Genomic DNA, 15,501 nt, shown 5'->3' with positions numbered 1-15,501 from the left:
TCCGACTTCAGCTCAGGTCATGATCTCACAGTTCATGGGTTCAAGCCCCTCGTCAGGCTCTTTGCTGGCAGAGAGCTCAGAGCCTGGAGCCTGCTTCAGATTCTGTGCCTCCCTCTCTCTGACCCTCCCCTGCTCATGCTGTCTCTCTCTCTAAAAAATAATAAAACATTAAAATTTTTGTAAAAAATAAAATAATAAGAGAAATCTAAGGTTAAAGAAACAAAGCAGTTGCCCTTTTATCCTTTGAAAGTCTGACTCATTTCTAAGATGTATTTAAAAATGAAAATTTCCATTTAAATTACAATAAACTCTGAAGTGATTGGACTTAATTCTAATAAGATATGCTCTGAAAACAGGAAGCAAATGGGATCGTATCCTTTGTTCAGGGGATCATTTTCAAGACCAGATTTTATCTGATCTGACTTGATTGTTTATACGAGGTGTTTAGAGTTTTACCTTGTTTTTACTATTGAAGAAAACCAGTGAAATTCTCCTCAGCTATATTAACTCTTGCATGTAAAGAATTGACACAAATATCTTGCTTGGTATGCATGCAATAATTATAAAATAAACCAAACTATTATCTTTTTTTATATTTTAATCAGCACTCTGATTATTTGTTCTTTACTAGTAATGGAGGTCACTGTTGAACATTACTGTGAAATATGTCAACATAAAGACATTAGTCACATAGATGCTTTAAAAATTACTGTTTCTAAAGAAATAATAACAAAAATAATAGAAAGAACACCTACCTGATGAGTAGTTTGTGACTTCTCAGTTTGTTCATAAACTACAAATTAAAATGGAGTTTTAAACCTAATCGATCATAGAATTTGTTGTTTTTGTCTGAGCTCATTGGTAATGATTATTATAAAAATGATTTTTTTGCCTTTCAAAATATGTCACGTGCTGTTTTTATTTTAGTGCTGATGCTAAGTGGTAATAATTTGGTTTGTATACAGATGCATGAATATGAACTTTCAGAGTATTCTTTCACTGAATTAAAGTTTAAAAGAAGTTAGTGTGATGCTTTAGTTTCTTGATATTGCTAACAATTTTGGTATTTTTCCTTTTTGTTAATGATGACATTGGGCCTTGGTGAACTTTGATCCCTATCCAGGTCCTACAGGTTAGCTCTTTAACTCCAAAGTAGTAACTGCATGACCTTTGAAACTTTTCTTATATTTTTATATATATTTATATGTATGTGTGTATATATAGTTATATATATACATGTGTATGTATATATATGTATATGTGTGTATATATAATTCTACACATAGTTCTCTATACGTATACAGGTACAGATATATATGTGTACACACACACCTATGTATATAAATATATGTATATATAATACACATATATATCTGTACTTAATGCTTCCAAGTGTTTGGATGTATTTTAAGAGCATATATGCCAATTCAGTTCTTACATGTTGGTCTATCTCTGAAAGTTGAAAGGAACTTGTAGAGTCCAATGTTTCTGTCTATTGGAGTAACCCAAAATTACCTAGTTAGGAAAACTAATTTAATATTTTAAAATTCATATATTTTTGTCATTTTTAGCCAAAAATTTATAGTACTCAAAATGTATTGTATTATATTTTACTTTTACCTTCAGAATAGAGTATATTTACTATTTTTGTTTTATATCTGTTAATGTAAATGAAATTGAGCTATACTTCAAAAAGACATTCTTTTTTTAAGTTTTAATTTAAATTCCCATTAGTTAATATACAGTGTAATATGAGTTTCAGTTACAATTTAGTGATTCAACACTTACAAACACCACCTGGTGCTCATCACATCAAGTACACTCCTTGATCCCCATCACCTATTTCACCTATCCACCCACCCACTTCCCCTCTGGTAACCATCTGATTGTTCTCTATAGTTAAGAGTATGGTTCTTGGTTCACCTCTCTCTCTTTTTTTTCTCCTTGCTTATCTGTTTTGTTTCTTAAATTCCACATATCATGTTTATCTTCCTTTGGCTGATCTATTCTGCTTAGTATTATACTCTCTAGTTCCATCTACATCATTGCAAATGGCAAGATTTCATTCTTTTTGATTGCTGAATAATATTCCATTGTATAAATATACACACCATATCTGCTTTATCCACTCATCAATCAACAGACATTTGGGCTGTTTCCATAATCTGGCCATTGTAGATAATACTGCTATAAATAAACATCAGGGGGCACGTATCACTTTGAAGTAGTATTTTTATATTTTTTAGGTAAATACTTAGTAGTTCAACTGCTGGGTCATAGGGTAGTTCTATTTTTAACTTTTTGAGGAACCTCCATACTGTTTTCCAGAGTGGATTTCCAGAGTGGATACACACCATTTACATTCCCACCAAGAGAGTAGGAGGGTTCCCCTTTCTTCACATCCTTGAAAAGGGATTCTTTTTAAACAGTAATATGTATTATCAGATCCTGCAAGTTTGCAATCCTTGACTTGCCACAACTCTTGTAATTTTTCAAATGATCCCACCTTCAAATTTTGGGTTGTCACAAAGTCCTAAATTCTACTGCTAGAAAATGGACTAATAGGTACAGAGTAAAAAACAAATTCCATACAACCAGCACAGAATAGAAGCCTCTCAGTCTTATTTTAATCATACACATATAAACAGTACACACCAAAGAACAGTTAGTTACCAGAAGATGTCCAATGGAAAGTTGCTGATTCATAGTGAAAGATGTTAACCTCATTATGAGTAAAAAGAACCACAAATATCTGAATGTGTTTGTTATTTCAAGATAAATAGTCCTTTTCAAATTTCTTACGAGGAACTAAAAAGGGGGAAAGTATATTCCTGAGTTCTGACCATTGGGAATGGCAAGAAATTTTCTCTTATGAATTTAAAATTCATGATCTTTCACGATATTATTTATGAAGCATCTATCTCTGTCTGAACTGATTCCCTAGTAACTTACTCCTACTTACTACTTAGCTCCTTCCACAGACCCATAATTTCATAGAACCATAGAGTATCTGATCTAGAAGAGACCTAAGTTTTACACTTGTCAAGGAGATATTATTCACCAGGCACTTGTTTTTTTTTATATTTATTTATTTATTTATTTATTTTACAAATAGTTTATTGTCAAATTAGTTTCTACATAACACTCAGTGCTCATCCCCAAAGTGCCCTCCTTCATGCCCATCCCCCCCTCCCCCCCACATCCATCAGTCCTCAGTTTTTGTCAGCATTCAAGAGTCTCTCATGGTTTGCCTCTCTCCCTTTCCCCCACCATTTCTGCCCTTCTTCTCCCCCTTGTTCCTCCGTCAAGTTCCTCCTAATCCTCCTATACGTGCAAACATATGATATTTGTCCTTCTCTGTCACCAGGCACTTGTTAAAGATAGCAAGGCAGGTTTTACTTAAGACAGGTGGAATAAGGGACCTACAGTTGCATTAGAAGAGAGAGACTGAGCTCAATTCTGAATACAAAGACAAATGGATATTTATAGTCAACCAGCAGAGTGAGGGAGTAAGTAAATGAAAAATTACTAGAAGGAAACATCAAGTGTAGGTAGACTCTTGCTAAACTGGCCTCATAGAATCCTTACTAAAGTCAGGCCAAAGACTTAGGCATCAAGGTTGGGAAGTGGGGGACTTAATTAGATATCAATAGTCGGGGGACTCTCCCTAAACTGACTTAGAAAGATTCTTACTAAAACTAGACTCAGCATACCAAGAACAGGGCCCAAGGATGAGGCCAAGTTGAGAAGAAGTCTCAGTGGAACCTGTCAAAAGTTTAGTCAAGGAGAAAATCTTTGTCATATTTGAGAAAACAGAGGCCCAAAGATGTCAAGAAGCTTGCTCAAGGTCATATGGTTAGTCACTGGCATAGCCGGGAATCTGACTTAGAGCTTCCCAGGACTCTTCTGTTAAGTGTCTGTTTTACTAGTGACACATATCATCCTTCTACAAAGGCAGTTATATAGCTTGATGCTTATGATCTGACTTCTTAGTCTAGTTATAATAAGTGATAAAGCAAAATGGATGCCAGGATGGCTGTGGGTTAAGTGTCTGACTCTTGGTTTCGGCTCAGGTCATGATCTCATGGTTCATGGGGTTAAGCCCGACGTTGGGCTCCATGCTGATGGTATGGAGCCTGTTTGGGATTCTCTCTCTCTTTCTCTCTCTCTCTCAAAATAAATAAATAAACTTCCAAAAAACATAAGTGATGAAGAAAAGCTGCTTCTGCCATCTTAGGAGACTCTTAGTTATGGGAGACTGGAACCTGCCTCCACTCTCTTGTTTTCCTTACCTCATGAATTCCATCAATCCCTATTAACTGCTTCACGTGTTTTTTTCAAAATGGATGTCATCAAAAAGATTAAGACAAGTGCATATGATTTAACTATCACCATGATAAAGAGAAAACTTAGGGCATACTTTGAAGTAATTTTGAGTACTCTCCTGTCTGATTTGCATAGAATCAAAGCTGCCTTGATCACTTCCAGATTTTACTGTTGGCTAGAAGAAGATTGCTTTCTTCTGAGGCACTAGAATATATTCAAAGAAGAAAAAGGGAAGTAGCCACATTACTTTAAAACCAATTTGACATCTTCTTTACCAGACGTACTCTAAATTACATAGTTATTGGAACCTAGTATCTACAGTGTTCTCTGCAATAGTGGAAGACTAAAACCTTAAATGGAAACTGGATTTAAAATTTACTCACCAAAAACTAAGGACTGATGGCTGTGGGGGGGAGGGAGGGATGGGCATGTAGGAGGACACTTGTGGGAATGAGCGCTGGGTGTTATGTGGAAACTAATTTGACAATAAACTATTCGTAAAAAAAAATAAATTAAAATTTACTCATCAATTCATCAGCTTATCTTTAGTTATTACCACTATGTAAAAGATTTTAGATTTTCTATTTTATTTTTTTCAGTTACTTTGCAAGGTCATTTGAGGAATAATGCATTGAGAGCTCCATGTACAAAATTGATTTGGCATATAACTCATTAAAATTTTACCTCTTAGAAATTAAGATCTTAGAAGTTTTGCTATGATACAATCTGAAGTTTCCCTTATTACTTACTCAGACAAAAAATATATATTTCAATGACATTTTTTTAAGTATTCTTCTTATGGGCACTTCTGTAGAATACACATAGATAAAATGCCTTTACTCAAACTCTGAATTATCTTAGGTAAGAATTTTATTTAACTAATTGTGTGACCAGACTCTTCTCAAACTGTTGTCATGAATCAGTTTGCTATATGTGGCCTAGAAGCCATTTAAGCAAACAGAAGGTGATTTTTAGCCTTCTGAATTTCAAACTATCAAATGCTTTAAAAGTTTTACTGCCTGGAAGTAATAATAATGTTTTATATTTATGTGACATACCATTTACATCATATAATGTACTTTCATTATAAGCTCCTTAAAGGCAGGATCTGGGTCTAGCTAATCTTTGTGTTCTCTGTAGCATCTTGCACATGGAGATATCAGGTCTATATTCAAAAATTGAATTTGATCTTTAAAACAACTCTGTGAGGGAGGTTAGGACAGATAACACTATTCCAAATATGTGGATGAGAAAACAAGCTCAGAGAGATTGAATTGTCCACAATCCCACTGATATAAATAGTAGAACCAAGAATAGATCCTAGGTTTTCTAATTCCTAGGATTCAGTGCTGTAGCACAATTTATTCTCTCTGCTAACCTCAGTGTTTATAAATCATAGCAAGACTTGTAAGGAAAGGAAATTGTGTTTATAGTTAATTAACATTAACCAAGAGTTGTCCTATTTATAGGCTTTTTATCTTTTTATTTAATGATCCTTCTGTTAATAGTTAATACCCTGATTTATTATGTGCATTGAATAATAATAAAGTAAATTGGATATTTCTGTGGTTTGGGGTAGGATATTGCATGTCAAAATATTTTAAAGTACCTTTTCACTGATGGCCTTCACATTTTTGAAAAATTTGGCTCTTTATATTTCAAAGTTCAGTGGGTGAACAAATACATATATTGGTTTTTCTCTTTGAATAACTTGTTATAAGTAATGCAGAAAAGAAAGCTTCTTGATGGATTATGGAAAAAATCAGAAGGTGGCTACATGGAATGATTTTCAAAGAAGGCAAATAGAAGTGCAGTTGGTAATGGCCATTGTGTATCTGTATTTTAATTTCTCTATTTAGTCACTTATGATCTTTGTATTTTTGTCTAATGGGCCTTTTAAAGTTAACAGTACCTCTTTGAGGCATTCTGAACATATCAAGAATTTACACCATGGGTTTTTACTAAAGGAAGGCAGAGGCCAAGATAAACTTAAATATTTATCTAAAATTTACTCTTTGTGAAAGTAATGAAAGGCTATCAGCGAAATACTTCTGTCTTGCCAACTTTAATGTTTGAGATGCTAACTTTTGGAAAGCCACGGTAGTAGTGTTAACATGATATCTTTAGTAGAGTTTTCCATTTTTTGAATTAATGAAAACTAGCAGCTTATTTCCTATAATATACTCTATTTGAAAATGTTTGGCTCTCTATACTTCTGTATGGTTCTGTTTGCATACTGATTATGCTGTAGGTATAAGATATGCTGGCAAAGAGGATTATTGTTTAACTTGTGCTATAATGTGAACCACTTCTAACTCATAATCTTATTTTGTACTGTGTGATGTCTGATACTGCTAACATCGATCTTTGGGCTTTGGTGAACTCTGATCTTCCCAGGTTTTCAAGGTTAGACTCTTCACTGGTCAATTCTTTTTTTTTTTTTTTTTTCTTTACTATTTTGCATGTGTGATAAGAGAAATGCAGTTTGGGGCTTGTTTGTTTGTTTTTTGGTGGGTTGTTTTTGTTTTTGTTTTTGTTTGCTATAACTCAGAAGTTGTGGAAGAGGGTTATTATCCTCACATACTACCTGCTCTGGTATTTAACATATTGGTGAAGGTAATGTTAGTTGTTTATAATCAAGTTTGAAATGACATTAGTTCTTTGTGGCTTCATTTGTTTATAATAGTTAATCCTTATGTGAAGACATGTTGAATTTTAGATGGATATACACTTATTGTCATCTTTAAGACTGCATTAAGATTTTTAGACAAATATCTGGCTCATTTGTAACTTCTGCATATTGATATTACTTTCTTAAATTTTTCTTAAATTGCTTGACATAGCTCTGATTGGTGCTTATGTGGCTATTTTCAAAAATGGAAGAGGGTAAACTATGGAGGACTATTAAAAATAAAATGTATATGTCCCTTATATCATTAGCAAATCATTAATTTAAATTTGAAGGACTCCAGAATGGCAGGTCTGAGTCAATAACATGTAAATTTCCCAGTATCTTATTTTAATTGCAGAAAGAACAATGCCCATAACATGCCTAGTTTTTTTCAAATATTCTGATAACTTTTCAGATTAGGGGAAAGGATCATAAAAGATTCCCTTTTTTCCCCATCTTACTCTTACTTTGTCATTGTTAGGCAGATTAACAGATAGGGTTTTTTTTTTTTCCTAGTAAGATGATGCTACCTGATTTCTAGTCCAAATTAAACATTATGGATAAAAGCAAATAATTTTGCTTAGAAAACCCTGTCTATGGGGTTTGAACTCAGCAATTGCTTTTGTTTATTTTAATGTAAAGTATTCCAACCATTTCTTTATGATCGGGAAGGGAATTTCTAAGTGTGTCTCTCTGGTTGCTGGATTTGGGTGACAATATAATTTAAACTGCTTACAGATAAAACAATTGAACTGTTGTGGACCTCCTTCCTCTTTCTCATATGCCAGATAGAGTAGTGTTATACTATGAAATCACATGGAAATAGCTGAAATACTTTAAATGGGCTCATATTTCAAAGATGGGTTCTTTCAGTTTTACTAAGAATGAAGGTAATAATAGCAATAATAATTTGTAAAAGTCTCTTCCATACTTCTTACTATGTGCCAAGCACTGTGTTAAGTAAATTATACATATTATCTTATTTAATCCTTAGAACAACATGATAAAGTAGGTACTATTCTTATTTCCATTGTAAAAAGGAGGAAATTGAGGCCAGGGAGATTAATAAACTTGTTAAGGTTTAACAGCTAATGATTATTGGAGCTGGGATTCCAACCTAACATTCTAGCTCCAGAGCCCAGCATTCTTAATCTGTATGCCATGCTGCCTTGTTAGAATGTAGTCATTGATTCTGGGTCTTAAGAGTATTGGAGGGAACTAAAGTCTGAATTTTATCTCAGATCAAAAAGATGACCCTTTCTCCATAGGTAAGCATGAATTCAAGTATTCTAAATTCGTTTGCCTATAATATTTCCTTCAAAAGTAATCACTATATATCTTCCTTTTTTATTGAAACCAATGAAACACTAAGATTACCAGAGGAGAAAATGTGTAAGTGCTAACTGTTGCCTGTTCATTATTTAGTGCTTTGTAACTAGTTTCTTAAGGCATAACTAGATAGTCCTAGCTTCAGCCACTGCTCAGCAAGCAAGTAACAGCTATTTCCCATCTACTGACAAAAGATGTGGCCATTCACAAGATCCCCTTGGTTGCTTCATCGACCTGATATCTTTATTTAGAATGAAAAGTTAAAATCATAGTATAAGAAAAAGAGCTTAGCAAAAATCCTGTTTTAAATAATTTAACTTATTCACAAGACATTTGCAGAAATTTTCTTTAGAAATATTTTAAATGTTAAGAATATGAAAACATGTTTAAATAAATTCAAAAGTATTTTATTTAATTAATAAATTCTGACACTAAAATATTGCCATATATCAATAAGCATGTCACTAAAATGAAATTAAACAGTTTGCTTAAGTAACCATCTTAATTGCGTAGTAATAAAAGCAAAATGAAACTACTTACAAATATTATTTACAAAATAACTACTTATAAAGCAATTTTATATTAATCATAATGAGACAAATTGCTTGAATCCCTAATTGTCCTAAGTACTAATTCTTAAAGTGTGGTCTGAAACCAGTAGCTTTAGTTACAGGACAGTTGTTAGAAAGCAAATTCCTGGACCCCTCCCCAGCCTTCCTGAATCCAAAACTTTGGGGGTTAGCCCAGGAATCTGTTTTAACAGACTCTCCAAGGGATTCTGATATATGGTCCAATTTGAGAACGGTGCCCTATAGTGTTTGTTTACTTTCACTTAAGTCAAACACTTAGGGATTACAGAAGCAATCTTTATTGTAATGTCCTGAGTCCTTTAACTGTGAGCTTATTAGATTTAACACATAATAAAATGTAAACTAAAAGGGTCTGCAAATCAGTGTTAATAACAAAAAGAACCCAGCTCAATTTATATTAGAAAGGGAGTCAGCATAGGTCTCTATATTTTAATGTACTCTGGATTTTATTCTGCAAACTAATAGGATTTATATGACTGATATTTTAAAAGCCAGACTTTTATACTACTCTTATGCTATACTGAAATATGGCATTTGTTGTACATTATCAAGGTCTACCAGGTCCAGAAGGTCCCCGGGGTCTCCCTGGAAATGGAGGTATTAAAGGAGAAAGGGGAAACCCAGGCCAACCTGGGCAACCTGGTTTGCCTGGTTTGAAAGGAGATCAAGGACCACCAGGACTCCAGGTAGGAAATGGGAGTAGATATTTGATAAGAAAGGGATGTGAGTGTTTGCATTCAAAATGAGAATTCTAAGCTACATTATTCTTATTAGTATTTATGGGTCAAGGCTGTATGTATGGCTCCCTGGTGAATTACAAAGAAAAAAAAAAAGGCTAGTTTCCTGATTTTTCCAACTAAAGGTATTTTGCTACTGTATAGTTAAAGAGTTCTTCAGAAGATATTTTACCTGGAGTCATTGCTATGTATATTGTTTAGGTCTGAGAAACCTTCACTTCAGTGAAAGCAAATTTCATAAAAGGAGACACACATATCAGAGCATTGCATGTGGATGAGACCTTTCACAGGGAAGTAATTAGAGTTGAGTGGGAATATTTTAGACTTTGAAATTAGAATTAGATTCAAGTTTCAACTCCACTGCACACTTCCACTTTGTGTCTATGAGGAAGGCAGATAGACACTTTAGGCTTCTGAATTTACCTGTAAAAAAGGAGTCGTAACATATCCCCACATCTGTATTCATGTGTTTTCCACATTGGTGTGAGTGACCCAGAAAGTCACATACTTCTTTATGGATCATTAACGTTTCTTGCATTCATTCAGGAGGATTGTTAGATTTGGCAACCAACACAGTATAGGCTTAGTCTTTTAACTCTGATGGCTGCTTTATAGCAGAAAAAAAAAATCTAAAAAGGTAGTCCTTAAAGCTTCCCAAAAACTAACCTCTTTTCCTCATGTCATCACTATTCTTCTAGACACATACTAGAATTAAATTTTAGTTCTCTCTTTATTCATTCTCTACTTACTCCCTCCTCACTCATTTCCCGCGTTCTTCCAGTTCATATGTCTCTATACTTGACTAAAGACTACTACTGCCTGATATCAAGATTTCATGAATCTAGTATTATCAAGTTCTGTTCATTTCCTTTTGTGTAAGTTAGTTCTTTTATTTGCATGTTTTCTAATTCTTGTAATGGAAATATCATTGAACTTATAGAAAAATTCCAAGAATGAAAAAAAACCCTTTATGTATCATTTATTCAGATGGACTAGTTGTTAATGTTTTACTCTATATATTGTGTGTATATATATATAAATATTTGAGAATAAGTTGCAACTATCATGCCTTTTTAGCACTACATACCTGAGTGCATACTTATTTTAATATGTTCTATTTTAAAATTAGAATGTTCCTTCTTTTGTCTGCTGTTTCTTCATTCTAGTCATGCATCCCAAGCTAGACCTCTACGTTAGTGATGTTGTGTCCTCCATCAGACATTTAGGCCCATGGTCATCTGCCCCTCATTAGTGATCTTAATTTTGATCACTCAAACAAGTTGTTATCTGGTTTCTCCACTGTATGGTTACTATTCTTCCCCTTGTAACTAATAAGCAAAACTGTAGGAAGGCACATTAAGACCATGAGAATATACTGCTCCTCATCAAAATTTCCCCATACAGTTAAATCTATTTATGATTTTTGTCTCAACCAACCAATTCTAGAATAGTGGCAAATGACAATTTTATATATATATATTTTTTCTTTTATAGTTTATTGTCAAGTTGGTTTCCATATAACACCCAGTGCTCATCCCAACAAGTGTCCTCCTCCATACCCATCATGCCCCTTATCCTCTCCCCTACCTGTATCAGCCTTCAGTTTGTTCTCAGTATTCAAGAGTCTCTCATGGTTTGCCTCCCTCCCTCTCCCCAACTATTTTTCCCCTTCTTCTTCCCCATGGTCCTCTGTTAAGTTCCTCCTAACCCTCCTATACATGCAAACATATGGTATCTGTCCTTCTCTGCCTGACTTATTTCACTTAGAATAACACCCTCAGGTTCCATCCACATTGCTACAGTTGGCCAGATTTCATTCTTTCTCATGCAAATGACAATTTTTTAACTCTAGCAGTACCTCTACATATTCCAGTCAGCCCTTTGGTTAAGCATGAGCCTCCCTTCTCTTCCATGTATTATCTATTTATTATTAGTGTGACTCATAAATTCTATTTTTTAAATGATTTTTAAGTTTTTTAAACTGCCATTACCTATTTTGATACTTAAAATATCCTGGATTGGAAGCTTCTTCAAGCTGTATCCTATGTCTTTCTAACATGCCCTGTTTAAGATCTTTCTTACATGTTGGAATAATACATTCCATGTTTGCCCCTCTTTTATTCCTAGGAATAAGAGTTTCATTTTCCCACACTTACTCTTCCTTTAGGTACATTCTAGACTTCTTCTCAAAACTTCTTCCTATAGTTTTCCTGGACCTCAAACCCAGTTAATTAACAGGCTCTGCTATATTTTTTGCTAAGTCTTGCAGACTTTATCATTTCTGCACTTGTGATTCCAACTCAAGCACTTATCACCTCAGTGCTACATGAAAAAAGCTTTTGTTAGTGATATTAAAATAATAGCTGTCATTTATTAAGTACACACCACATGCCAATCAGTTTTCTAAGTACTTAATATGAGCTATCTCATTTAATCCTCACAAAACCCCCATGAAGTTGATGGTATTATTTTCTCAATGTTTGAGGTGAGAAAACTATGAATCAAAGAGGTTAAATAGTCAACTCAAGGTCACACGAGCTAGTAAGAAGCAAAATTGGGATCTGAATCTTGGAAGTTTGACTCTAGAGTCAGGGCTATAAAGGAATATGAATACTGTATAATCTCACTCTCTTCGCCTCCAATTTTTTGTTCTAAAATTAATGATTTTGTTTATTCAGGGTAATCCTGGTCGGCCAGGTCTCAATGGAATGAAAGGAGATCCTGGTCTTCCGGGTGTTCCAGGATTTCCAGGTATTTGAAGGGATATTTTGAAGTTCACTTTTTATATTATTAAACTCCTTTGGGATAAGATACCCATTTTCTGATTTGACTGGGTAAATGTTAGGCCCCTGTTGCTTTGCTGTGCCATTTTACATACTTTCTTTGCAGGCATGAAGGGACCCAGTGGAGTACCTGGTTCAGTTGGCCCTGAAGGCGATCCAGGACTTGTTGGCCCCCCAGGTAAGACTTACTCCAGGGGCTAGTTATACTTGATTCTTAAACACATTGAGGAATTTAAATGTTTGCATTCTGTCTCCCAACTAAACTTTTAGAGTCTCAATCCCCAAAAACTGAGGGTAAGTAGGCAAAACTCTCCCTCTATTTATGCGTCTCTCAACCTCTCTATATTACTAATGTAATATTGAGACCAGATATTTTAAGTTTAAAATAGATACAGGACTAACAATAATGCTTCACTAAGATTTATATTGGCTTTTATACTAACCTTCCTGTATTCAGTTGAACAGATCACAAGAGCAAGTCATTTTTGGGAGATGGGCATGGAGGAGGGCACTTGCGGGGATGAGCACTGGGTGTTATATGGAAACCAACTTGACAATAAACTATTTGTAAAAAAAAAAAAAANAGATGGGCATGGAGGAGGGCACTTGCGGGGATGAGCACTGGGTGTTATATGGAAACCAACTTGACAATAAACTATTTGTAAAAAAAAAAAAAAAAAAAAGTGCCCTGACCTAAAAAAAAAAAAAAAAAGAGCAAGTCATTTTTAATTGAAAGTATTTTTAATACAAAAATAGTTCTTTTTTCTGGAAACTTATAGAGGTTTCCTATAAATTGAAATAGGACAAGTGCTAAATTCCGTCACTAGTTCAATGGGACACTTGACAAGCACAACAAACAAGAACTGCAAATGATTTTAGAATCAGAATGGGCTTGTTAGGAAATAGAACTGTCTTCCTCTGACACAGATTTGTAATGGATTAGACTTTCTAGTAACCAAGTCATGCTTCAAGGCTTGAAAATAGGGACAATAGTCCTAATTTTTCCATTTACCCTAAGGAAATTATTTATTTTTTCAGTCTTCTGGGTGAGGTGATAGCTTTCCCAGACACATTTCTGTTGGATGTGGCAACATTTAAACACATAAAACTTGTGTTTTTCAAACCAATTTTTATTCTGACTTTAGGACACTTTGGCATCCATTCCTTCTGGCCTTTCTTTTTCCTACCTTCAAACTTGTGTATTTTACTGCTTAGGTCCCCCTGGATTACCTGGCCCTTCAGGGCAGAGTATTATAATCAAAGGAGATGTTGGTCCACCAGGGATCCCAGGCCAGCCTGGATTAAAAGGTCTACCAGGACTACCAGGACCTCAAGGTTTACCAGGTACCTTTGAAGATCATTGTTCTAAGCCTTATCTGTTTGAGAACATTTCCCTAGTTCTCCTGTTACTTGTCAGAGTTCATCTCTGAGAGGAGGAGTCTCAAAAGCTGGTGTAATAGCAGACTGCCACAGGTCCCATCTCCAGTTTTCTTGAAGATGTTCATTTCTCATGTCCTAATCTCCTTTACTCCCAGTCTGATCTCTCCTAGCCAGTTCCTCTGACTATTCCAATTTGAACAATTAGGTTGATGTTGTTACAAATTTTGTGAAGAAATAAAAATGCATTCAAGATCTGGTGCTTTCTGTATCCCAACCACCAGAAGGATACAAAGCTAATTTGGTGGACTGTCAGCTCCCTACTGTGAGACCTCATGCTTTTTAAACTAAATCCTGTCTAGTTAGCCATTTGACTCTATGCTTGCAGCCAACTTTGATTATAAAACAAAGCTAGAAACTAACTTCAGTCTTTCTCACTTATAAAGTGATTATTTGTCAGTCTTTCCATAAACTAAGTGAACCAGGCAGTAACAACTCCCACCTGTGGTGAGACAGATACCAAAAGTCAGGCCTTGCCCTCCTATTTTGTTCTGAGGGAAAGACACAACTCCTATACTATGGCAATCTGCAGAGACAAACTGATCATTTAAAACTAAAGCTAAATCCTTGTCTCCTTTGTTTGCCCCAGGCTTGAGTTATTCCTTCATGTATCTGGATTGAAGACAAGACCAGATTATGAATTTAGTGACAGTGAAGGACCTTAAATTTCCTGTATCTGTCTGGATATGGAATTATACCCATATGTGAAGACCCATTTTTTTCCCCTTAGGTCCAATTGGCCCTCCAGGAGATCCTGGACGCAATGGACTCCCGGGCTTCGATGGTGCAGGAGGGCGCAAAGGAGACCAAGGTCTGCCAGGCCAGCCAGGTGAGACAAGTAGAATAATGCTGCCGATAGTAGTCTCAAGTCTGAGACACCCGTACACATATGGTGTCCAATTGGAGCTGTGAGGGTTTTCTCTTGAAAGAATGAAGCTAGCTGGTGAATCTGTTGCTGGAGGAAAAGAGGACAGCACATACAAGATTTGCCAGTATAAGAAAAGCATAGAAAGCTTGTGTGTGTGTGTGTGTGTGTGTTTAGAGCACTGGAAAACCCAGCTCTACCTCAAAAGTTTTTCCAGGTACTCCCTGTACTTACCTGTCCTGATTATTTACAATGTATTGATTTAAATCCCATGACCATCTTGAAACTATTGTGAATCCTTGGATGTTTGAAAATATGACAAAACAGTGTAATTTCCCCCATAAAATTCAATAAATATAGTTGTTGAGTTTGTAAAGTTTAAAGTGATCCCCATAGAGCTTTGAGAGTCATAGTGGAATCTTATGTATGAGATGACAAATTGATACTCAGATTTTTTTTTTTAGTTCATTCATGAATAGGTGCTCCCGGTAATATTGAATCTGGTATCCACTAGATTTCCAATATGTTCTCAAGCTACTTCCTAGAAGAATTTGAGTCACCCTGCAATAAAAAAAATCTAGGCAGAGGAGCTGAATAGACATTTTTCTGAAGAAGACATATAGACAGCCAGCATACGTATGAAAAGATGCTCAATATCACTAATCATCAGGGAAATGCAAATAAAAATGACAATGAGATATCATCTTATATCCATCAGAATGGCTAGAATAAAAAAGATAAGAAATAGTGAGTATTGGCAAGG

General features: G+C 34.9%; 1 protein-coding gene across 2 annotated transcripts in view; it reads left to right on the top strand.

Moving 5' to 3' along the window:
* The window catches only part of COL4A5 (collagen type IV alpha 5 chain), a 230,249-nt gene that overhangs the window by 204,761 nt on the left and 9,987 nt on the right, over positions 1-15,501 (top strand). The window contains exons 42-48 of one of the 2 annotated variants that reach the window (XM_039233532.1): positions 1,124-1,132; positions 6,724-6,732; positions 9,469-9,602; positions 12,332-12,404; positions 12,543-12,614; positions 13,652-13,780; positions 14,604-14,702. In XM_039233532.1, the coding sequence (XP_039089463.1) occupies positions 1,124-1,132; positions 6,724-6,732; positions 9,469-9,602; positions 12,332-12,404; positions 12,543-12,614; positions 13,652-13,780; positions 14,604-14,702 (525 nt within the window). The remainder of the gene's footprint in view (positions 1-1,123; positions 1,133-6,723; positions 6,733-9,468; positions 9,603-12,331; positions 12,405-12,542; positions 12,615-13,651; positions 13,781-14,603; positions 14,703-15,501) is intronic. The other variant, XM_039233533.1, reaches the window with a different exon arrangement.

This window comes from Hyaena hyaena, unplaced genomic scaffold (genome assembly GCF_003009895.1).
Source record: "Hyaena hyaena isolate Hyena2069 unplaced genomic scaffold, ASM300989v1 scaffold_77, whole genome shotgun sequence".
In the NCBI taxonomy this organism is placed as follows: Eukaryota; Metazoa; Chordata; class Mammalia; order Carnivora; family Hyaenidae; genus Hyaena; species Hyaena hyaena.
The sequence above is the reverse complement of the archived record's forward strand: the minus strand, read 5'-3'. Positions and strand labels throughout refer to the sequence as shown.